This window comes from Microtus oregoni, unplaced genomic scaffold (assembly GCF_018167655.1).
Source record: "Microtus oregoni isolate MIOR12 unplaced genomic scaffold, Mior012 000015F_ref0000493, whole genome shotgun sequence".
Lineage (NCBI taxonomy): Eukaryota > Metazoa > Chordata > Mammalia > Rodentia > Cricetidae > Microtus > Microtus oregoni.
This window is the reverse complement of record NW_024543074.1, coordinates 766,884-792,347: the sequence shown is the minus strand read 5'-3', so window position 1 is coordinate 792,347 and position 25,464 is coordinate 766,884. Positions and strand designations below refer to the sequence as shown.

General features: G+C 36.9%; 1 protein-coding gene across 8 annotated transcripts in view; it reads left to right on the top strand.

Annotated features, from left to right (window-relative positions):
• Positions 1-25,464, top strand: part of LOC121456165 (cyclin-dependent kinase 12) — a 77,663-nt gene that overhangs the window by 31,462 nt on the left and 20,737 nt on the right. For 3 of the 8 annotated variants that reach the window (XM_041664035.1, XM_041664034.1, XM_041664033.1), the window contains exons 7-14: positions 579-635; positions 1,413-1,514; positions 6,230-6,307; positions 11,136-11,252; positions 12,765-12,896; positions 15,179-15,390; positions 16,618-17,070; positions 21,051-24,847. In XM_041664035.1, coding sequence (XP_041519969.1) covers positions 579-635; positions 1,413-1,514; positions 6,230-6,307; positions 11,136-11,252; positions 12,765-12,896; positions 15,179-15,390; positions 16,618-17,070; positions 21,051-21,763 — 1,864 coding nt within the window. In that variant the 3' untranslated portion in view covers positions 21,764-24,847. Of the gene's footprint in view, positions 1-578; positions 636-1,412; positions 1,515-6,229; positions 6,308-11,135; positions 11,253-12,764; positions 12,897-15,178; positions 15,391-16,617; positions 17,100-21,050; positions 24,848-25,464 lie in introns of those variants that run through there. The other 5 variants (XM_041664037.1, XM_041664036.1, XR_005975607.1 and 2 more) reach the window with 4 other exon arrangements.

Sequence of the window (25,464 nt, the reverse complement as noted above, 5' to 3'; positions counted from 1 at the left end):
CACCCCTTTCATTATTAGGTTATTACTTTAGCGGGTACTAGACACACATGTCTGCCGTAAAATAAATATTCAAAGGTGGCGGTGTACACCTTTAATCTCAGTATAACGAGGTGGCCTCTGTGAGTTCAAAGCTAACATGGTCTATAGAGTGAGATTGAGGCCAGACAAGGCTATGTGGAAAACTCTTGTCTAAAAATAATAATAAAGAAACAAAATGAAATAAGTAGTTAAAACTGTTGTGGGAGATGCATACCTATAGTTACAGTTCTTGATGGGGTTGAGATGAGATGATGATGCTTAAGTCTAGCAGTTGGACACCATGCTGGGTAACAAATGAACGTGAAAAGATAGAAATCGGATTTAAAAATTCAATAATATATATGTGTGTGTATATATATATATGTTTTATGAGGCATTACAAACTTTGTTAGGCGAGGCTAAAATGGGGAGGGTAACCTTTTAGAAATAATTACGTATTATTTTTTTTTATAATTCTTTTAGGTTTAATTGGCACTTATGTTTCCAAGTGTAGAGAGTTGTTTCTTATGAAAATAATTGTTTGTTTGTTTGCTTTACAGTGGGCAAATCAAACTAGCAGATTTTGGACTTGCTCGGCTATATAACTCTGAAGAAAGGTAAGGCATTGATTAAAACTCCGTATGGGAAGGTTTATTTGCATCTCATAATTTTAGGTCAACTTTGACACGACAGGAGCAGTGTCTCAACAGAAAAAAAAGTAAAACTGTGTGGGAATTAGAGAAGAATCCTTTTAATTTTTTGATACTCAAATTCTACAAACTATAATGACTATTAAAACTCCTTAAGTATTTGAATGTGTTCCAACCTAATTGTTTTTGTTTATTCGCTTATATTACACTCAGTGTGGTAGAACTCACAGAAATACACACCTACCTCTGTCTGCATAGTGGCCTAGTGTTGGAGTTAAAGGTGTGGGCCATCATGCCCAGTCTCATTCATTTTTTTTAAAAAAGACTCTTTGTTTTTAATCTTGTATGGGTTGCTTTCACACACTTGACTGAAGTGGTATCAGATCATCTTAAAGTTGGGTTTGTGTTGTGTCATGTGTCTTTGTGTCTATTTATGTCTGAGTGTCTTCCACGTGTGTGTGGATTGCTGGCATTAAAGGCATGTGAACATCTCATGTACCACCTAGATCTTAGACATTGTTTGCATTCTTCAGTCAGCCCTTCACTGAAATAAGTTAACACAGATTGGACTAGAAGTGCTTTCATCTTTCACTTCTGTACAGCTTCCTTTTGACCTGCTAATTTGCTGTTGGAATTGGTTTAACAATCTCATCTTCAATTGGCAGCTATTTCCATTGGTTTTTAGTTACACATTTTCCATCAGATGCCATTGTACATTTACAACCTGATGGTTTTATGTTTCAGTCGCCCTTACACAAACAAAGTCATTACTTTGTGGTATCGACCTCCAGAACTGCTACTGGGAGAGGAGAGATACACACCAGCCATTGATGTTTGGAGCTGTGGGTAAGACTCTTTTAGCCTTTTGCTTTGTTTGTAATTCACATAGTATTAATATATACTGTTTCCCGTCTGTTAGCCCTTTGTCTTTCATCCTAAGTGTATGTACACTTAACACACATGCATAAATATAGATAAAAGTAAATTATATTTTTTTTCAAAAAAGGAAACAATTTAGCAACTTGTTTCAGTTGCCCAGTCTTTCCTGAATCTGGTAATGCTTCTTTCTTAGCCTCCAGTTAGCGTGTATCACTATGCCCAGCTTATCTCAAGTCTCATCATTGTCATTTGTTTATTTAACAGTCTCTATAGAAAACTAGATCATTTATTCTATAGACTTCTCATAGGCTGGGTATCTGTTGTTGTCGCTGTCTTTTTTTTTTTTTTTTTGGTTTTTCGAGATAGGGTTTCTCTGTGGCTTTGGAGCCTATCCTGGAACTAGCTCTGTAGACCAGGCTGGTCTCGAACTCACAGAGATCACCTGCCTCTGCCTCCTGAGTGCTGGGATTAAAGGCGTGCGCCACCATTGCCCAGCATCACTGTCATTTTAAAAAAAAAAAAAAAGAAAAAGAAAACGCTAGGAATGGAATGTAGCTCAATGACTTGCCTGCCTAGTATGTGAAATCCTGGGTTTAATATTCAGTACTACAAAAGGTTAGTTATGTCATTTTGTTTACCAATTTTCAAAGTAATGAGGTGATTTTTCTACTGTCATGCAAAATGACTTGTTTTATTGGTTTTCTTATTTATTATGTTCATTAGGAACTGATAGACTTACATATTTGATGTAACAATTGTACTCTTTAAAAATACATAATTATTTGTGAAAGTATGTGAGAGGGAAAGAGAAAAGAGGAGAATAGAAGAGAGTAAGCATGAGCATATACCATGCTTCTGGGAGTGCCCATTTAATCCCGAAAAGGGTATCAGATCCCTTAGGGCTAGACAGGAAGTTGTGAGCTGACTGATGAGGTGCTAGGAATCAAACTCTGGTCCTCTTCAGGACAAGAAAGTGCTCTTGATATTCTAGCCATTTATCCAGTTTTTATTGTACTAATTCTTTTTCAGACTTTCTAATTTTTGTCTAGTCTAAATTTGATCAGGTTAGTTGTTGAATACTCTTGATTTATTGTTAATAATCTTTAATAGTCTTCCTCATTTTCATGTTCCAGCCTTCTATCTGCTGTCAGCCATTTCTCTTAAGAAGTGTTCCTTTTTGATCTGTTTACTCCCACCCCCTTCTCTTCCTTCCTTTTCATTTTCTACTCAGGGTATCTCTTGCCCTGGCTATGTTGATTTATACTATAGACCAGTCTGACTTCATATTTGTGGCAGTCTTCCTGCCTCTTCCTCCTAAATACTGCGTTTGTAAGTGTGTACCAACATAGCTATTCTGAATTTTTTTTTTCCTTTTTAGCTCAGGGTATCATCAAGCTCTTTGTATAGCCCAAGAAATCCTTCAACTCCTAATTTATCTGCCAGGTATTGGGATTGCTGATTTGTATACCATTCCTGGCTTGAAAATGAAATTAGAAGCTACATCTATGTTAAAGATCAAAGTGCTTTTATTTTTATTTATTCTTTTGAGACAGGGTCTTGTTATATAGCCTTATCAGGCTGGGAAGTTGATATATAGTCCAGGCTGACCTGGAGCTCAGCCACCCTGTCCCTTCAAGTGCTTAAGCATGTACCACCATGCAAGGGGCCTAAATATTCTAAATGGCCCACATTTGTTATTAGTAGGTGGTGTGTCACACTGCTGACACCTTTCATTGGTTATGATTCCCACATCCATACTTTGTAAAATAGTGTGTCATCTTTCCCATTTTTCTCCCTTCCTTTGCTATAAGTCTTTAAGGGAGTGCTATAGTTTTTATTTTTATAATTCAACAAGATGGTAGCCTATCTAAATCAAATGATGCTTTAATTAAGTTTAAATGACTGAAATTGGGTATATTTATATTCAAAAACCCATTTTATTATAGCTAAGCTGGAAAGTTAACAACCTATTAAGATGAAGGAGGAAGAACTAGAGGCAGGGAAATTAGGTTCAGACACATCCTTAAGGCTATATGAGAGACTCTTATCTCAAAAAAAAAAAAAAAAAGATCTGCCTGCCTCTGCCTCCGCTGCCCTGCGGGTTTTGGTTTTTTGTTTTGTATTATTTTTTCAGCCTGTACATCCTGCTAGCTTACTGTGATGACTAAAATGTTGATTACATGATGTAGTTTTTCACACCACTGGAAACTGAAATCAAAGAAATACTGGTAGAGGGGCTGGAGCCAGAAAAGTTGGCTCAGTGATTAATACCACTTGATGCCCTTGTTGAGGAACCGGGGTTTGGTTCCCACCATCCATAACTCCAGTTCCAGGGGATTTTGATATCTTTGATCTCCAGGGCATGTGCATAAACATGTTCATACCCCCATCCCAACACACATAATACATATAATTTAAAATAAAATTCTTGGGGGGGGTAGAAGATTGCTCAGCAGTTGAGAGCACTTGCTGCTCTTCCTGTGGATGACCATGGATCAATTTCTAGTATACAGAACAGGCAATATTTGTAATTCTAGCTCAAGGGGATAAAATACTTCTAGCCTCCAAGAAGCCCACACATAAATAATAAAAAAATAAGCCAGATAGTGGTTGTGCACACAATCCCAGCACTTGGGAGGCGGAGACAGGTGGATCTCCGTGAGTTCAAGGCCAGCCTGATCTCCATAGTGATTTCCAGGACAGGCTCCAAAGCTACAGAGAAACACTGTCTTGGAAAAACAAAACAAAACAAAACAAAAAAAGCTGTGTAGTGGTATCACACGCCTTTAATCCCAGCACTCGTGGGCGGGGGGGGGGGGGGGGGGGGGGGCGGGCGCGGCAGATGGATTTCTGTGAGTTCAAGGCCAGCCTGGTCTACAAGAGCTAGTTCCAGGACAGGCTTGATAACTACAGTGAAAACCTGTCTCAAAAAACCAAAACAAAAACATTTTCAAAGTGGGGTGTGAATATGATCAAAATACATTATATAGAATTCTAAAAGAATTAAGGAAACATATTTTATTTAAATAAAAGTGTATACAGAGTATTTAAATAAAAGTGTATACAGCGTCCAGGTGGTGGTAAAGGCCTGAAATCCTGACATTTTGGAGATGGTGGCTGAAGAATTGGGACATCAGGGCCAGCCTAGGCTACATGAGAATATATGTCCCTAAAACCCAACAAAAAGTACATTAAAATAATTAGCACCACAATATTGGCACTTTTTATTTTTTTGTTTTTTAAATGTTTTGGAAACCAGATCTTTTTATATATCCCTTGACTGTCCTGGAACTCATTATGAAGACTGCTAGGCTGGCATCCAACCCAGATCCAACATTCTTCCTCCCAAGTGTTGTAATTGAAGGGGTGCACCACAACCTTCAGCGTATTTTTGTTTAGGTATAGGTAAATGTCTGTATCTGGGTATATGTCCACCAGTTTAGTGCCCATTGAGGCCAGAGGCTTCAGATCTCCTAGAGTTGAAGCTACAGATTGTTTCAGACAGAGGAAATGTATGGAGTATTCGTATTTTTCCCCTTTACATTTATCTGAAATACTTTCAAGAAATATCATCTTATATAACCATAATATAATTATGAAAATCAAGAAATTTAAAATACCTGGGCAGTATAGTGCAAACCTATAATTTTGAACCCCATCATGAAGGCAGGAAGATCCCAGTTTTGAGGTCAACCCGAGAGCTAATTAGGAAAGGAAGTTTGTATAGGATAAATATAGTCCTTATTTCAGTTTTATCCTTATACTAATAATGTCCTAGAGATAACTCTTTGTTTATTTCAGGATCGAATTAGTCTGTTTTTTATTTTTTAAAACCATTTCTCTGCTGTTGAACATCCTAGTTTCTAACTTGTAGGTTCATGTGATCTTTCCACCAAAGTTTTTATATTAAGAGTTTTATTTTATTGTGTGTGCAATTATTTTGTTTACGTGTATGTATTTATGTTTTCCATTATATGTCTGACATATACAGAGCTCAGAAGAAGGTATTAGATTCCCTGGGAATGGAATTACAGATTCTTGTAAGCCACCATGTAGTTGCTGGGAATTAAACCCAGGTCCTCTTCAAAAACAAGTGATCTTAATCACTGAGATACCTCTTTAACCCTGATGTTTCTTTTTTCTAATGTTTTATTTTATTTATATTTGGTTATATGTGTGATGTGTATGCATGTGAAAATGTGTGTTTCCCTTTTGTTATTTGCTGCTGGCCCAACTTCAAAGGATTCTCCTGCCTTTGGCTCCCATCTTGCTATAGGATCATTGGAATTATAGGCACACCACCACACTCAGCTTTATGTGCCTTCTGTAGATTCAGACACAGGTGTCAATCTTTGCTTGACCCACTGAACCATCTCTCTGGCTCTGAGTGTCCATTTCAAAATAACAAAGGTATTTAGATAAAAATCATTTAAAAGCCTTGATGAAATTGATTTTAGCTGATAATACATTGGTTTCTTTGCAATTATATTGCCAGAGAGGTTATCATAGTATTGCATAGTTCTACAAAGAAAGTTAATTATGAAAAGTTAATAATCTCTTTATAGAAACAGCTAGCCATCCTTGTAAAATTGTCTATAATTCCTTAGATTGTCATGGTTATCGACATAATTTAGATAGGTTCAAAGGATTTCTTTCTAACCTTTAAATTTTATTCTTTTTAGATGTATTCTTGGGGAACTGTTCACAAAGAAACCTATTTTTCAAGCCAATTTGGAACTGGCTCAGCTAGAACTGATCAGGTACTGTTAGACATACGCCCTTAAGTGCCTGCTTCTTAAACTTCTTTCACTCTCAGCCTGTTTTCATCTCAGAAGATTTTTACATAACCCCAGGTAGTAGAAGTATTTAATGTTTACTGATGATAAATTTTAAATTTAAAGTAATCTTTGGCATAAACTTATAATTTATTAAAGGTAAAATTAAACATGTATAGTAATAAAATATTTATGCTTGTTTATTTTTATAGTTGAATTTATTTTAATTTTTAATTTATGTGTGGGCATGTGCATATGGGTGTCAGCCTTATACTCTTATAACTTTTCGATACATGGACCTCATGGTTGCATAGAACCAATATACTACTACTTGTCCAATGACTTCCACAAATACTCATGTACAACACACACAAAGAAAGAACTAAGTAGAAAAAAAAGACTATTTTTAGATACCAGGTGGGACTGGGAAGATGGCTCAGTAGATATGATCACTGACTGCTCATCCAAAGGACCTGAGTTCAGTCTAGCATCCAAATAGCAGCTTAAAACTTTCTTTGGCTCCAGTTCCAGGAAATGTGACACCCTCTCACAGATATACATGCAGGCAAAACCTCAGTGCACATAAAATAAAAGTAAATGTTAGAAAAAGTACACCAGGCATAGTGGCACTTGTCTTTAATTCCAGCACTTGAGAAGCTAGAGGCAGACCTGGTCGACATAGTGAGTTCTAGACAGGTCACCACTACATAGTGATACCTTGTTTCAACATAAATAATGTAAATAAAAGAAATCGCTGGAAAATCATTTATTTTTTTAATGAATCTCCAGTGATTAACTCAAATAGTTTATAATATCAAAATATTCTAACATAATACAATCTAAACATAGACTGATTTGATACTTACATCCTTAAGAATGGTTGTAGGGATTTGTTTTTAATATTTATTTTTACTTTATATATATTGTTGTTTTTGCCTGTATGTATGTCTGTTTGAGGGTATCAGATATTGGAGTTACAGACAGTTGTTAACCCCTGAGCCATCTCTCCAGCCTGTAGGAATTTATTAAAAGCTTTTCTTATTTTGGGGGAGGGGCAGGGTAGTATTCCTAGCTGTACACCGAGATCCTCCTGCCTTTTGAGTGCTGGGATTAAAGGTTTGTACCATCATGCCTGGCTAAAACTTTTGTTTTCCTTCCTTTCTTTCCATGTTTGTTTTTTCAAGGCAGGGTTTCTCAGTACCCCTGGCTGACCTTAAACTCCAGAATCCCGACTAACCGTGCCTTCAGAGTGCTGGGATTAAAGACATGCACAACCACACCCAGCTAGTTTCTAAAAGAACCAGAAACTAAACATATATTAAGACACTGCAGTTTACAACATGATAGTCTCAAATCTGAGCTGAATTATTTTAGACAGTGTTCATTAGCATTTTGTAGGATTATACCACATACATTGCAGGTTGTATGTTCAGAATCAAGATTCAATGAAGGAATATAACACAACACTGGGGAATGCTGTCAGAAACATCTCAGACTTAGCACACATTTGATTTCTAGTTAGCTTTTTGGTTGTTTTATATATTACTGTTGCCAAATTTGTCATGATTCAGCTATGCAACCCTTCGTCATAACCCCCACTTTTAAAAGTAGATAATGATTAGATAATCAAATCCTCCAATTTATATAACATTTTTCAATTATTCCATCAGATGATATTATAATAAATTTCTCTTTGCTCATCCAGCTTGCCCTCTCTTTTGTGTCAGCCTGTAGACATAGAAATTCAGTTTTAGGGGAATGGAGAGATGGCTCGGCAGTTAGTGTAGTTCATAAACATATGTTTTTGTTTTTCAAGATCAGGTTTCTATGAGTATCCTTGGCTGTCTTTGAACTGACTCTATAGAGCAGGCTGGCTTGAACTCATAGAGACCTACCTACCTTTGCCTCCCCACTGCAGGTATTAAAGGTGTGTGCCACCATGCGTTTTGAATTTTATCTATTTGAGTGTTTACTTGCATATATGTAATTGCACCACATGTATGCTTGGTGTCATTGGAAGCCAAATGAAAGCATTGGATCCTGTATAACTGGAGTTACTAGAGGCTGTCAGCTGCCATGTGGGTGCTGGAAACTAAACCTGTATCCTACTTAAAAGTGCTTTTAACCTCTGAATTTCTCTGACTCTATAATGTCAAAGTCTTACCTTTATGTTTTTATTCTTTGTCATATACAAATATGCTTTATTTGAGAACAGTGTTGCTTTTAATACTAGCTGTGTAGAAGGCCAAGGCAGTACGAATCATTAAAGTTTGAGTTCAAGGCCAGCTTGAACAAAGTGAATTCCCCCATCTCAAAAATAGAAATAGAAAAAACTGGCAAGATGGCTCAATGGGTAAAGGTACTTGTTCCAAGATTGATGACCTGAGTTCAGTCACTAATACTCATGATAGAAGGAGGCACTCCCAAAAGTGTCCACTGACTTTTACAAATGTAAAAATACAATTGTTGAAAAAAGTATTTTTTGGACCAATCTCCTTGAAAAAAGATCTATGAAGCTTCAGCTCCTCATATGATGCCTTGTGGTTGATGGTGGTGTCAGTGTTTGTAAAACCAAATGTGCAATGGGCTAGTGAGATCACTTCTTGGGTGCACAGGTGCTTACCATTATGTTTGACAAAAAAATTCCATCTGTAGGACCCACGTGGTAAAAAGAGAGAACTGACTCCTGAAAGTTATTTTCTGATATCTACTAGTATGGTGTGGCATATGCACCACTTCCACAAAAACGCATAAACATAAATGTAATTGAAATCATTAAAACAATAAAAAGTAAAATGGGAGCTGGGTAGATGGTTCAGTGGTAAAGTATTTGCTGTGCAGTTTAGGATAAGCTGAATTTGATCCCCAGAACCTATATATAAAAAGCTAGGTGTCTTATTGCATGCTTGTGGCATCAGTGCTAGTGAGGCAGCAATAGGCGATCTTGACACTTACTGACCAGAGCCAGTTTATCCCCTTCAGCAAAGAAAGGGCCACGAGAGAAAACTTGTCTCAAAAACAAGATGAATAATGTTTAGGGAACAGCTTCTGAAGTTTATCTCCATATACACATACATACCCATAAATAAAGAATGCTGTTTTTTCTTTTGTTTTTGTGTGGATGGCTACTTTATTCTTAGCTTTAGCTCAGTCCAAGGAAAGAAGTGTTGCTGGCCATGGTGGTGCACACCTTTAGTCGCAGCATTTGGGAGACAGAGGCAGGCAGATCTATATTTCAGGACAGCATGGTCTACAGAGTGAGTTCCAGGACAGTCAGAGCTACAGAGAGAAACCCTGTCATGAAAAACAACCAAAGAGCATAATTCTTTGTGGAATACATGTTTTCTTTCTCCTTTGACCATGTAGTTCGTGACCTGAGGATTGAACTCAAATCAGGCTTGGCAGGAGGAGTTTTCTCACTGAGCTGTTTCTCTAGCCAGTTTTAAAATGTAACCTCTATATAGACAATTTGAGGATTCCTTGAAGAATGGAATTTGGCACCTCTTGCTATACTTTGCTTTTTTCACTTTTCCTTTTCTTTTCTCTGTTCCTTTCCCTTTTTCTTTTGGATTATATTTGTTTGATTTTTCATTTTAAAGCAGAGTCTCTCTTTATAGGCCATACTGGCCACAAATTTACAATCCTTTAACCTCAGCCTCCTAAGTGCTGGGATTATAGGCATGTATGACATTTCCTTTTTCTTATTCAATAAAATGTATTGGAAAAATATAACAAGCAAATGTAGATGTAAACAGTGATATAACTCATTGTAATAATAAATGCTCAGTTATCTATAAACATTTCTTTCTTTTAAAAAAGGAACAAAGTCTAGGCAGTGGTCGTGCATGCCTTTAATCTCAGCACTCGGGAGGCAGAGGCAGGTGGATCTCTGTAAGTTTGAGGCCAGCCTGGTCTACGAGCGAGTTCCAGGACAGCCAGGACTGTTATATAGAGAAACCTTGTCTCAGAAAAACAAAATGATCCCCCCCCCCCCAAAACAAAAAACAAAAAAGTAAAGAGAGGAAAGAAAAAGGAAGCAAAACAGGTTCTCTGTAGCCCAGGCTGTCCAGGAACTTGCTCTATAAACGAGAATAGATTCAGCTGCCTCTAACTCCAAAGTGCTGGGATTAAAGGTGTGCACCATCTCTTAAAATTTTTCCTATTTGAAATTAATTCTGTCAGATGTGGGGTGGCCTCTGGAAGAAGAGACAGGTTCTTGAACTCTGTCTGTGTAATATGTCCAAGGCTCTCCTGGTCTATGTAATATGTCCTGGAAAGCCGGGCCTAATAGAGAGACCTGGCCTGTTCCAAGGGGGGGGGGGAGAGGAGAGGTAATTAATTCTAAATGAATGAGATAAAATTGATAAGAATAAAAACCTTTTGTAAATCATGCTTTATAAAATATGTGAATCATTTGGATTGTATTTTCAATAGTTTTCTCTTGCTGTCTTTCAGTATTTCCAGTATGTTTTCTTTTTTTTTTTTTTTTTTTGGTTTTTCGAGTCAGGGTTTCTCTGTGGTTTTGGAGCCTGTCCTGGAACTAGCTCTTGTAGACCAGGCTGGCCTCGAACTCACAGAGATCCGCCTGCCTCTGCCTCCCGAGTGCTGGGATTAATCCAGTATGTTTTCTTATAACCAATTCTCTTATATTGCTTCTCCTTAGAGCAGTAAAATCATACTTTACTTTTTTTGATATCTACTAATAAGTCATAGATTTCACATATCCAAGAGGATAATTTGTCCTCGAGAAACTCTAGAAGTCATGATACTGATCATTTACTTCATTTTACGTGGCTTTTTGCTTTCTTTTCAGTCGTCTCTGTGGTAGTCCTTGTCCAGCAGTGTGGCCTGATGTTATCAAGCTGCCCTACTTCAACACCATGAAACCGAAGAAGCAATATAGGAGACGTCTAAGAGAAGAATTCTCTTTGTGAGTTTAGCACAATCTTATATCTCTTTTCTGTGTCCAGCTTTTGTTGGGACTTGATTTTTACTGTTAAGCCCAATTTATTACAACAACATTTTAATTACATTTTATTTTAAAAAGATTTTTTTATTTTGACCTGGTCAGTAGTGGTGCATGTTTTTTATCCCAGCACTTGGGAGGCAGAGGCAGGCTGATCTCTGTGAGTTTGAGCCCAGCCTAGCCTACAAGAGCTAGTTCCAAGACAGCTAGGACAGTCAGAGCTACACAGAGAAACCCTGCCTTGAAAAACAAAACAAACAAACAAAAGATTTATTTATTTTATGTGCATTGGTGTTTCACCTGTGCAAGGGTGTTGGATCACCTGGAACTGGAGTTACAATGTGAGCTGCCATGTGGTTGCTAGGAATTGAGCCCAGGTCCTCTTGAAAAGCAGCCAGTGCCCATAAGCACTGAGCCGTTCCTGCAGCCCGTTGATTGCATTTTTGTTGTTGTTGGTTTTTTTTTTTTTATTGTTTTTTGTTTTTTTTTGTTTTTTGTTTTTCAAGGCACAGTTTCTCTGTAGCTTTGGAACCTGTCCTGGAACTCGCTCTATAGACCAGGATGGCCTAGAACTCACAGAGATCCGCCTGCCTCTGCCGCCCAAGTCCTGTGATAAAAGGCGTGCGCCACCACCACCATCCAGCTCTTTGCCCATGTGGGTCCCAAGGATATAATACTGACTTAGGAGCAGAAACTTTTACCAGATGAGCTGTAGGCATTGTATTTTATTCTTTTTCTTTTTTTTTTTTTTTTTTTTTTGGTTTTTCGAGTCAGGGTTTCTCTGTGGTTTTGGAGCCTGTCCTGGAACTAGCTCTTGTAGACCAGGCTGGTCTCGAACTCACAGAGATCCGCCTGCCTCTGCCTCCCGAGTGCTGGGATTAAAGGCATGCGCCACCACGGCCCGGCTGTATTTTATTCTTTTATTTTATATATGTGCATGTTTTGCCTACATGCATGTATGTATACCATGTTTGTGTCTAGTGCCTGCAGAGGGCGGAAGAGAATATTGACTGTCATGGAATTGAAGTTTGAAAGAGTGCAAGCTGCCATGTCTGTACTGGAAATTGAACCTGGGTCCTCTGTAAGAGTGCCTAGTGCTCTTAACCTCTGAGCCATCTCTCCAGCCTTAGACATTTTATTTTTGAAGAGTTTTTTCTATTAGACTCTATTTCTAATTTTCTCTTCTGAAGGCCTTGGATAAATGAAAAAAAAACCATTTTATTTTCAACAACTTGTGGATTTCCTTATAGTCCTTTTGATCTTCCTAAGGAAAGAGAACAGAATTGTTGCTTTTTAAGTTTTTACGTGCATTGTAGCATTTCTTAAATCAAGGCTCAGATCTTGTTGCTTGCATTAGCCAGTTTCCAGTTTCCTTGCTCAGTTTTACTTTGAAATGGAAATTCATATAATTTTTGATGCAGGTTTGAGAACTACGGGAATGTTGTAAATTTTTGATTTCTCTGTTCCATTCTATAGCATTCCTTCAGCAGCTCTTGATTTATTGGACCACATGCTGACACTTGATCCTAGCAAGCGTTGCACAGCTGAACAGACCCTGCAAAGTGACTTCCTTAAAGATGTAGAACTCAGCAAAATGGCACCTCCAGAGTAAGTATTGTTGACTATATAATGATTCTCAACTTCCTCCTTGACTCAGAAAATGAGAAACTTAAAAAAAAGATTTAAAATCAAAATAACTACAAATGATTATTTCAGTGCTGATGGAGTGTTAACTGTGGATAAGGTTGGATTAAGTAACGAATAAATTTAACCATATTTGTTTAGTCTAGTTCAAGCTATTTTCTTTTGTTTCTAGATCTCTATTGTTTATGATAAACAATGTCTTTGAAAGTATTCCTTGTAGGTTTTACTCTTAACCATTCCTTCTGTTTTAATCATTTATGTTGCGACTATGTATTTTCTACACTGCAAGAAACAGTTCTAATTTTAAATAGTTTCTATCATTGTCAGGTTAGTAATTTTACTTATTTTTTAGACCAGGTTGTTATTGAGCTCATACAGATCTGCCTGCTTTTGCCTCCTTGAATTTTTATGTAAATATATAGTCTTAATGTATCTCTTTCATCATAATTTATTTTTTACTTTCCTCGTTTTTGTGTGTGTGAGAACGCGTACATATATATAAGCCACAGTGTGTGTGTGTGTGTGTGTGTGTGTGTGTGTGTGTGAGAGAGAGAGAGAGAGAGAGAGAGAGAGAGAGCGAGAGAGAGCGAGCATGCGTGCATATATATAAGCCACAGCCCTGGTATAGAGGTCAGAGGACAACTTGAGAGTCAGTGCTTGGATTCTGCTGCTAGGGCCTTTGCTACCTTGGCCATCTCTAGGGCCCTCTTTGATGACAATTTTATGAATAGAATGTACATTAAAGGATCTTCCAAGGTTCTATACCCACATTCAACTTCATGGCTCATACAAGATCCTTTGTCTTTGAACTTATCACTGGCAGTATTAATAGCTTTTGTGCTAGATTTATTTTTGTTTCTTTGTTTTGTTTTGTTTTGTTTATGCCAGTACTATGATCCTTGTATGTGTTAGTCAAATTAATATTTTACCACTAAACTGTGTTCCCAAGCAGCCTCTTGTTTTTGCTGGGTTTTTGTTTTGTTTTGTATTGGTTGTTGTTGTTTTTGTATGCTTGTTTTTTTACTCGTTTTGCTATTTTTTTATGCATTTATGTAAATGGTTGCCTGTGGTGGCCAGAAGATGGTGTCAGAGTCCCTGCAACTTTCACCTGCCGGACATGGGAACTCAAGTTATGAGGAAGAACAGCCAGCCCAAGCTCTTATCTACTGAACAATTTCTCCAGTTCTTTAGTGTGTTTGTTTGGGCAATTTTTTTCTTGTTGTTTGAGTTGTGGGATGGTCTCACTGTGTTGAACTTAGAGTCCTCTTGCGTTATTAATTTTCTTGCCAGACAAAGGAATGGCCAGATATGGGGGTAAACACTCTTAATTGTAGCTCAATCAAGAGTTTGAGGTTAGCCTGATATCTTCCAAAGAAAAGGAAAAGAAAAGGATTTAGATAAGTACATGTATAGATGGTAACTATAAATTTTATTGCTCCAAAGATCTATCCAAATTTATTTTGATAGATTTGATATATATATATATTTGATGTTTAAGCTTTTTACTGAAATTTGGAAGCTAGTATATAGTTTTGTTTGCTTGTTTGTTTGTTTGTTTGTTTTGAATCACAGGGTAACCCTGGGTGACCTGGAACTCACTAAGTAGACCAGGATAGCCTGAAACTAACAGGATCCCACCTAACTCCTTAAGAAAGTTGATGATATCCAATCGTGGAAATTTAGTGAATGATTTGCAAACTGATGGTTAAATCATGATATGTTTATATAGTCCCAAGATTCAAAGCACTATCTCTTCTCATTTCACACTGTGTGTATGTTCATGCTCTTGCCAGGCCACATGTGAAAGGTCAGGGCCAGTTGTGGGAGTTGGATTCTCGTTTTCTATCATGTAAATTCCAAAATTATAATCAGGATTTTAATGCTAGGTGGCAAGTTCATTTACCTACTGAGACATCTCTCAACCCTTTCCTACCTAGTCTTTCATAGCTATTAATAAACTGTTCATTTCTGTGCTTACATTTATCTTCAACTGAAACATAGCCAGTTAAGTTCTCTTTATTCATTTTATACCAACAAAAACATTATTTGACTATATAGGAGTTTTTAGTATTATTTCTTACCACATAAATGCTTCCACAAACTTCCACCTCCAATAATTCTTTTTATATTGCATTCTGACGTTTTTGTTCTTAATTCTATTTTTCATGTTCCTTTCTCTTCTATTTTAATTCATTATTCTTACATTTAATCATTACTTATTCCTCCTTTGTTTTGTGTTTTTCCAGCCTACCTCACTGGCAGGATTGCCATGAATTGTGGAGTAAGAAACGTCGACGCCAGCGACAAAGTGGTATTGTAATAGAAGAGCCACCTCCACCCAAAGCTTCTCGAAAAGAAACTACCTCAGGGACAACAGTTGAGCCTGTGAAGAACAGTAGCCCAGCACCACCTCAGCCTGCTCCTGTCAAGGCAGAGCCTGCTCCTGGGGATGCAGTAGGTCAGTGCTGGGATGGAGCCTCTATGTCTATTAAGTTCAGTTATATAGATTTTGATAGTAGAATGCATATATGTTCATATCCTTGTGTTTTTGTCCAGTGGAATATTAGGAGAAAGATTGTTGTCTTCATTTCGAGGAGAAGATAAACCTTATTTTCTGTGCATGATTCAGAAAGTTTACAGCAGAGTATTCTCATTCCTTGAAATAAGGAATGTTGTATTTCTCCTAGATTGTGTGTGGCAGAAACCAGTCAATTAAATAAGTAAATTTTAAGGTTAGTTTGCTCATGGCTTTTTTTTTTCTTCTTTTTTCTTTTTTTGAGACAGGGTTTCGCTGTAGCTTTGGAGCCTGTCCTGGAACTAGCTCTTGTAGACCAGGCTGGCCTCGAACTCAGAGAGATCCACCTGCCTCTGCCTCCCAAGTGCTGGGATTAAAGATGTGTGCCACCACCGCCCAGCCATTTTCTTTTCTATATTGACCCAGTGACAGGAATTTACTGCCTCAGCCTCCAATAGCTGAGATTACAATGCTATTTTCAACATTCGGTACTCGTTAGAATCATCCAGAAAACTTTAAAAATAAATGCCTTCAGATTGGTGTGGTGGCAAACAACTGCAACACAGCACTGGGGAGGTAGAGTCAGGAGGAGCAGAAGAAAGTCAAGGTTATCTTTCACTACATTTGATCTTTGAGTCCAGCCCCAAGTACCAGAGATAAATAACTCTTTAATAAATGCCAAATCTCTTGGAATGTTAGGCACCTCAGTTCTTAAATCTATCCTAAAAGTTTTTACATATACTATTGGTTGAAAATCATTGACCTTGAAGAACACAGATAAAATATAATCACTTTTATATATAATTCATACATGCTTTAGTTAGTCTTTGTATTTTTTTTATTTATTGTTTTAGTTTTTATTTTGTTGGAGATTGCACATAATATATTAGGATTCAGAGGACAATTTGTGGGAATTGCTCTACTATATACAGTTGCCATACTAGGCGGCAAGTGCCTTTTACCTACTGCATCATCTCACCAGTCTTAAGTCCTTGAATTTTTAAACAAAAATAAAAAATAAGCTGTGATGTTAATCCAAGATATTAAACTGTGAGGCTTTCAAAGTGAAGCTACATCTTTGGATATTATACATTGCTTTTGCCAGTTGAAGAAGACAAAGGATCTTTTCTTTCTTATCCATCTTATATTGGCTCCACTGTCATCCTACAGGTCTTGGCGACATCACACAGCAGCTGAATCAAAGTGAATTGGCAGTCTTATTAAACCTGCTACAGAGCCAAACTGACCTGAGCATCCCTCAAATGGCACAGCTGCTTAATATCCACTCCAACCCAGAGATGCAACAGCAGCTGGAAGCCTTGAATCAATCTATTAGTGCACTGACTGAAGCCAGTTCCCAGCAGCAGGACTCAGAATCCATAGCCCCAGAGGAATCATTGAAGGAGGTACCCTCTGTATCAGTGGTCATGCCTTCAGCAGAACAGACAACTCCTGAAGCCTCAAATACACCAGCTGACATGCAGAATATGTTGGCAGTTCTCTTGAGTCAGCTGATGAAAACCCAAGAGCCAGCAGGTGACCTGGAGGAAAACACCAGTGACAAGAATAGTGGGCCACAGGGACCCCGAAGAACTCCTACAATGCCACAGGAGGAGGCAGCAGGTAAACAGACCGGTCATGAATCTCATTGAGTTCAGGTGCTGTTGATCCTCTTAAAAAAATCTCTTAATGTTTTCTTTTTTACATCATTGGTCTCAGTTTCTGTAATCTAGTCTACAGGAGAACATAGCACCAAATGATGTATTTCTTGGCCAGCTTTTTCTTTTAAATATCAAAGCACCTTTCATATACTGATAATTTTTCCACTTAAGAAGGTACTGGTAAGTAAAATCCCTGTGCTCTAACCAAGGAAATCAAAGCCATAGGTAGTGCGGTATCTTGAACCACTACGTTTGTGGTAGCTAGCTAGTCCTAGTAAATCTGACTTTTAAATAAACATCAAATTGTTCTTTACATCTAATGCAGTGAATCCTGGATATCAGAATTTTATCTGGAAGATAACAGTCAAGAAAGCCCTAATAAAATATTTCAGTTTCTGAAAATAATTGGGGAATTGTTCTAAGCAGATAACACCTTACATTTTCTTTCCAAAAAGTAATTGTATACAAAAGTGATTATTTTTAAGTCTATGTTTCTGAAAGAAACAGTGAAATCAGGAAGTAAGCATTATGAAAAGAAAAAACAAAATCTGAAAGGGGATAAAAGTGTGTTATACCTTGTGTCACATTACCACATCCATGCAGTTTATTAGAAGGAAAAGTATTGTAAATTATCTAGTCAGTTCTGGTCCACAATCTGTTTACAAATTCCATCTGAAAATGTTTTCAACTCCTTGGAAATTTTCATTGACCTTGAAGATTCCATGAATTGGGGAAAAAGAAGAGGCACAGAGACTGAAGAGGTATAATGAACTTTAGGGTTCCGCATTTATATTTCATCTTTGTTGGTTCAGAAAATGTATTTTTTATTTTCACTAGTATAAGGTCAAATATATAACCTGGTTTCTTTTCTTTTTTTTTTTTTTGTATGTGGAAATTATTAAAACTGAAAGATAATAAAATTAACCTTTTGTTTTATGAATAGGAAAACTGCTTCCTAAGAAACTTTAAGTCTCTGCTCTGCTGATTATTGGCAGATGAAGCTAGAACTTGTACACTCACATGTCCTGATTCACTTTGCTGTTCTCAATGATTATTCCAATTGTTTTTAAAGAGTAGTAGAGAAGGCTATATAATGGGACTGGAGAGGTGGCTTAAAGGTTAAGAGCACTGACTGCTCTTGCAGAGGACCTGGGTTCAATTCCCAGCACGCATTCAGTGACTCACAGCTGCCTGTAATTCCTGTTCTAGAAGATCTGATGCCTTCTTCTGACCTCCACAGGGACCAGGTACACACATGGCAAACAGACATACATGCAGACAAAACATTAATGCTACAAAAATAAATATTTAAGATTAATAAAAAGAAAAACTATGTAGAATTAAAGCAAGCTTTTTAATTTCATGTATCAGATTCTGGTCCTACCTGTTATCCACCCAAAAATAAATAATTTCAACTCAAAATCTGTAAGAACTTGGTCAAATTAAATAGCATCCTTATAGAGAAATATTCACCAAATAATCAAGCCAACAAGCTGTCAACCACATAATGAAATTGAACTAAAAATAAATTATAGCATATAGCTAGATATTGGATTAGGTTTTTAGAGCCAAGTGTAAAACTGTCATAACTAAAGATGAATACAAATGATGGTTGTAATGTCATACATTTTTGATCCCAGCACTCAAGAGGCAGGGAAATGTAGATTTCTGTGATTTCAAGACCAGCCTGGTTCTGCATAGGAAGTTCCTGGCCAACCATTGATCTCAAAAAAGAAAAAAAAGAAAAAAATTGTCCACCAAACTCTGCAACTCTTTATTATAGTTTTTCCTGGATTATCTAGTGCTTCGGCTGTTATGTAGCACAATCTGACCTCAAAATTTAAGATCTTCCCGCCTCATGCCACCACACCCTGGTGCTTCATACTTGGCTGTTTCACTGTTCATTAACACTTCCACCAGAGGGCAGACTATAAATAAGAAAGGTAATGATTTTCGTTTGGTAATTTAGTTTTCGTGTACTTATTAAGAAAGTGTAATGGTTGAAACTATTTTTCCATTTATTTACCTCTCTCCATTAGTATAAAATTATTATAGATTCACAGCATCAGCACTTTAAATCCAAAGACAATATAATTTATAATTTATATTTTTAGTTTTCTTTCTTTAAGAAGCTTTATTAACTTTAGTAGTTATTTAATAAAAAGTGGTATAACTGGAAGAATGTAAACTTAAACTGCCATTTTCACAGCTATGTTTTCTAAAGTTGGTTTGGGTTTTCTTGTTGTTCCTCACCCCCCTAACCCCCAACTATTAAAATTCTTGGTTTTCATTTCATGAATAGGCTCCAAATACTTCCTTTTAATGTCACTGGTACTTAGATGTTCTCTTGTAAAGATAGATAAGTAAATAGTGTTGACAGTAAAAGGCTCTAAAATATAAATACATACAGTTCAGTTACCCTGTCCTTTCAAGTTATTCTTCAAATTCTAAATTTTAAGTAGCCGATTTATTTTTCTGCCGTAAATTATTTTTTACCTAGTACTCAGATAACCAGCCAGTCAACAAGTAGTAACTTGGAGTTTCATATTATAAAATGTTCAGAACTGTAAGTTGATACCTTGCCTCCTCTTCTGTCCACTTGTGCTTCCAATCCCAGAAGCTCTAGACTGTTTATCCTATTTGTTGTTTCATATAGCACATGGCCTTTTCCTCTGCAGTGTTAAAATTGTATTTTGTTTTTAGAGTACTTTTATGTGCATACTTGGGGGGTTGGAAACTTAGATACTAAGTATATGCTAGATAATTATACTACAGAAATATCAAATTGTAACCAAAAACTGACTTTGGCTTGTCTAAGTATGGACATTACATCACTAACTAACAAAATAGAGGAATGATCCTAGAGATGTTTTTAAATGTTTCTATAGGAAAAGGAAAAATTTGTCATTTGAAAGATAAAACCACAACATCAAACCTTTTCTTTAGCAGGTTGACTCTCAAATCTTTGAAGGCATTTTGTCTCAGTAGTTGTGTGGCCTCCAACTCATGTCATTTTACTTTCATCTCTTGCTTTGATAAGAAGCCATTCTCAGGCAAATTAGGCAGCAATAAAAAAACAAAATTTTGGACATATTTCAACAAAGAGATCTTAGTTATAATTGAGTGTAGTATTAGTTCAGTATATTTCTGAATAGTAAATTCTTAACGCAGGATGAACGTGTTTTATCAGCAGTCCAGTTCTACATAACACTGCTGGAGTGATTTTTCTTTTTCACAGAATAAAAAAACATGCAGAAGATTAGAAAATAAAATAGAAAATTACAATAGGTTTACTTTGGTCTTTGCAATTGTAAATAGTCTTCCTGAATAACGGTGTAGTTGGTTAATATCCAACTTGAAGATATGGTTATGGGGAGAAATGACTAAAGTTTGTTGAAGTGAAATGACTTTTTATACATATCAAGTTTTTTCTTGATTGCTTCTCTCCTGCATATTCTTTTAAGTTGTATTTCAGGTTAGTCTTATATCATCTTAACATTGTGTAAATGTGTTAGCCAGGTCTGTAGGTTATACAGAAAGATTATGTCCTAGAAATGTGATGACAACGTGTATATTGTTCCTTTTCGTCTTCCTTCTTTCTACTTTATTTTCAAAAATGTTTTGATCTAACAGCAGAAGGGATGGAGAGGTTGCCAACAATCTGAACGGCTTTTTAAGGAGTGTAATCTCAGACAAAAAAATTCAGGACAATCATTTGAAACATAACATCTTTTATACCAGCTATTAGATCCATAATACAACTGTTTTACTTCTAATCACTTGATTATTTTATTTATAAATTTCAGTTTCCTGATCCCAAGATTTTATTTAATGAATCTGGTTACTTGTATTGGTATTTATCTATGTTGAGTAGTATGTGTTTGTGTTTATAATCACATGTGATTTTTAAGATGGTGTTTAAAAGAAGTAACCCTTCCACAGCATGTCCTCCTCACATTCTTCCACCAGAGAAGAGGCCCCCTGAGCCCCCTGGACCTCCACCGCCGCCACCTCCACCCCCTCTGGTTGAAGGCGATCTTTCCAGCGCCCCCCAGGAGTTGAATCCCGCCGTGACAGCCGCCTTGCTGCAACTTTTATCCCAGCCTGAAGCAGAGCCTCCTGGCCACCTGCCACATGAGCACCAGGCCTTGAGACCAATGGAGTACTCGACCCGATCCCATCCAAACAGGACTTATGGAAACACTGATGGGCCTGAAGCTGGTTTCAGTGCCACTGACACTGATGAACGCAGTTCTGGTCCAACCTTGACAGAATCTTTGGTCCAGACCCTGGTGAAGAACAGGACCTTTTCAGGCTCTGTGAGCCACCTTGGGGAGTCCAACAGTTACCAGGGCACAGGGTCAGTGCAGTTCCCAGGGGACCAGGACCTTCGTTTTGCCAGGGTACCCTTAGCATTACACTCAGTGGTTGGGCAACCATTCCTGAAGTCTGAGGGAAATGGCAACTCTGTGGTACATACAGAGACCAAATTGCAAAACTATGGGGAGCTGGGTCCAGGAGCCACTGGGGCCAACAGCTCAGGAACAGCTCTTCAGTGGGGGGGCCCAGCTCAGTCTTCTGCTTATGGAAAACTCTACCGGGGGGCTGCAAGAGTCCCACCTCGAGGGGGAAGAGGGAGAGGAGTTCCTTATTAACCCAGAGACATCATTGCCCTTGAAAATTCCTTCCCTATCCATCTTTCCATCTAGTCCTCTGAACCTTTAATCCCTTGCCAGAGCAAGGTAATCATCTGTATTTGGCTACTGCAACTATGTCCATTGTTTTCCTTGCTCACTTGCTACTAGCAGGCGACTCAATGATCTTGGCACCAGTTCCTCCTGGATGGGCAATAGCCAGAATATTTACTTCTGCTTTATGTAGGAGCTATAGTAGAAAATATGGAGAAGAAGAGACATTTGGTTGAAAAGTAATTGTTGCATTATTTTATTGCCTGCCCTTGAGCAGAAGAGAGAGGACAGTTTTGTTTTGAGATGGCTCTAGAGAGGCTTTGGGTTTCAAAAATATTTTTGTTTTGTTTTTGTTTTTTCTCTCTGTATGTGTGTGTGAGTTTGTGTGTGGCTTCTTTTGAATTTTTATTTAATTCCCCACCCCACCTTTAAAGAGAATAGTATTCACAAGATCTGAGCTCCTCTTAGGCTTTTGCTAGAAGGGAAACATTGGCTTCAATGTTTCCTTTCTCTCTACCATCTCCCATTTTTGCTTCAGTTGAACAGCTTGTACATACATTTTCCAAATAAATTAAGTTTGCTCAATTTTGACAATTTTGCCCTCTTCCTGCACTTAAAACAGGCTGTAGAAAGTGGCATTCTTGGGCAAGAAGGGAGACTTTACCCAATTTTTGCTTTTTGCTCTACTTTTTTCTCCTCCTTTCCCCTTGCCTTTTTTGTCCCCCTCTTTTTCCTTCCACTATGTTCCTGCCCCTATTCTTTTATCTTTTTGAGGCATTTGTTTGATAGAAAACATAGTAGAGATGCCCAAGAACCTGGAATGATTCTTTTCTTTCTTTTTTCTTTTTTTCTTTTTTTTTAAATAAAGGAAAGGAAATTCAAACTCTACATTGTTCTCTGTAACTCTTCAATTCTAAAATTTTCGTTTTGTTTTTTAAGCCATGTTATGATGGGGAGGTTGATTTGTTAATGATAGTACATTGCTGCTGAGCTGGTGGTGGGAGGTGGTACCTCCATATCCAGAAGGGTAATAAGATCAATGAGCATGTTGTTTACATGTATATTTTTATGTTTTTTTAAAGCCTTTCAAACAGAGCCTTGTGATACTGTCAGAGAAAATCTTGGAAATACATGGATATATAACCTAGCTTAGGGTGTATATCTGAAGATATATCGATTTCTGATACCTTTAAAGAAAATGCTTTAAGCAACTTACCATGTAAAAGAACAGTATTGATAAGTATACATCACAGCATGTATAGCCTATTTCTAATAGAGAACATTTTGATTGTGGTAAAGGGTATATAAAATATGATTTCCTGACAAGAACCTTGCCTTACCAAAACAAAATGTGGAAGAGAGAAAGGATCTCAAATTACTTGAGAGGCTTCTCATTATGGCTTCCATTACTTCCATCAGCATCTGAAGTATTTTAAAAACATATATGTCATATATTGATCTGCACAGACTTGGGAGTTTGTGAACTGTAGGTTAAGCTCCCTTTTACAGAGAAAAGCAAACAAACTTGAGCATCTTGGAGAATAGTTTTCAGAATTCAAGTAAAAATTCATGTTTCAATACCAAGTTCTTAAGTTAAAAAATATATTTAGAAAGATATATTAATTTTTAAAATAAATTTAAAGAGGTGAAAGAACCCTCTCCAGCTACATAAAAACTATTTTCCCCTGTTACTGAAATAAATACCAGTGTGTATATTTCTTTATTTTCTGTGTTTTGGTATGGCTTTGCCACAGGGCCAAACACTAATAGTAAGTGAACCTTCTAGCCATTTGGCTTTGATAGCTTTTTTATGCCAGGATGTCTGGTTAGATATCCTAGGAATACTGAGATGCTATCCATAGATTGCATTAAAGTTTTGTCTGTACTTTCAGTCTGCTACTAGTTAGTCCTCAGACATGGGCCTTATTTTAGGATATTTTATTATAAGGTGTTGAACCCCAGCCCCTATTTTTGATTAAAGAAACTGAGCAGGGATACTTTCTAAAGTATCTGTTCAGTGAAAAAAAAATGTTTTCCCATCAAATATGAATAAATTTCTCTATATATTTTCATTGTATTTTGGTTATAGATAGTCATCAATAATGTTTTCCCTTCCCGTCTGCCACTATATTTTTAATTATGCCAAATAGTCTAAATAATTCACGTAAACTTCCATTTCCCCATCCCTGCTAGGGAAGGGGGTGAGTATGTGAATGTGTGTATATGTATGTATGTTCCCATTTCACCCCCACCTCATTTTGGAAGTGTAACCTATAAAAATATTTTTATGATAATTTTGACTACTTCTGAAAGCAAAGGAAAATAACTCATTTAAATATCCTGAAATCTATGGAGGAAGAAAAGGTATTTGGTCATTTTTCAGCTACACTATATATAAACATAATGAAAGTAAAAATTTGGCTGAATTTTCAACCCAACTGGTTAAAAAGTAGATACCTAGTTAATTCCATTCAAAAATGATTTGGGTTTTAACTATTGTAGCATTATTAAACACATTATTTTGAACAGACGAGAAATCTGATTTTGTTCATGAATAAGAGACAAAACTGGTTTGACCATGATCATTTTTGTATGTGGTTTGAAAAGCACATTTGCTTAACCCAGTTTCCTTATTTTTTTCTATCTCTCTATATGGATAAGGATTCACAAATGACATAAGAAATATGTATTTAAAACAGGGCAATTAGCACAAGTTTGTATGTAGTACTTTTGTTAGCTTATGCCATAATCACCACCCAACATGTGTATGTGTGTATGTGTGTGTATATAATATGCGTATATAGGTACAGTGCTAAAGTGGTTACCAGCAGGTTTTGAGAGAGAATGGTGCATTGGAAAAGTGTCAGTTGCCACCTCATTCTCCCTGATTTATAGGTTCCTGACACTGTATTCCTTTCTCTCTCTTGTTTTTGACCCCCATTGGGTGTACCTTGTCTATGTACAGATATTTTGTAATATATTAAATTTTTTCTTTCAGTTTATAAAGATGGAAAGTGGAGATTGGAAAATTAAATATTTCCTGTTAATATACCACTTTTGCTCCATTGCATTTACTTCTAATTTCTGTACCCTTTGAGCATATCTAATCATATATGAAGGACATTTTTTTCCTTTATGTTATGGGTTCTCAATTTCAGAAGACTCATAAACTAACAAAACAAAAGAAAAATTCTCAGGGTTTAGAGAGGTACTTGAGAATACTAGAGTAGAAACTAAAGAATTAAAAATTGAGCTAAGGGAATCCATAAGAACATGATTTTAAAAAGAAAAAAGTAGAGAATGGATGGTAGTATGAAGCCATCAAGAGTTGAGCTTCATGTACCCTGACTGACTCCTCCTGGCAGGAGAGGTAAGTGGGTTTGAGCTCAACAGTCATCAAAAGAAGCTGGTAAGAAGCTATTTAGACCTAAAGGATACTCTGAAACCAGGATCTCCACCATTTCACCCAGTCTGGTTTCCAGTCTTATAGAAGAGGATCAGCATGGGGGTTAATGTGTTCAGCAACCTTTGAGATTTCCTAACAGCAGTAAGCCAAGAAATGAAGCAGAGCTGTTTAAAGGTTAAAGTCTATATTCTTAAGATCTTTCCCAGCTCTACCAGAGGGGAAAGTTGTTTTAGTTCTGCTTATAATTTAAAACACTAAGAAG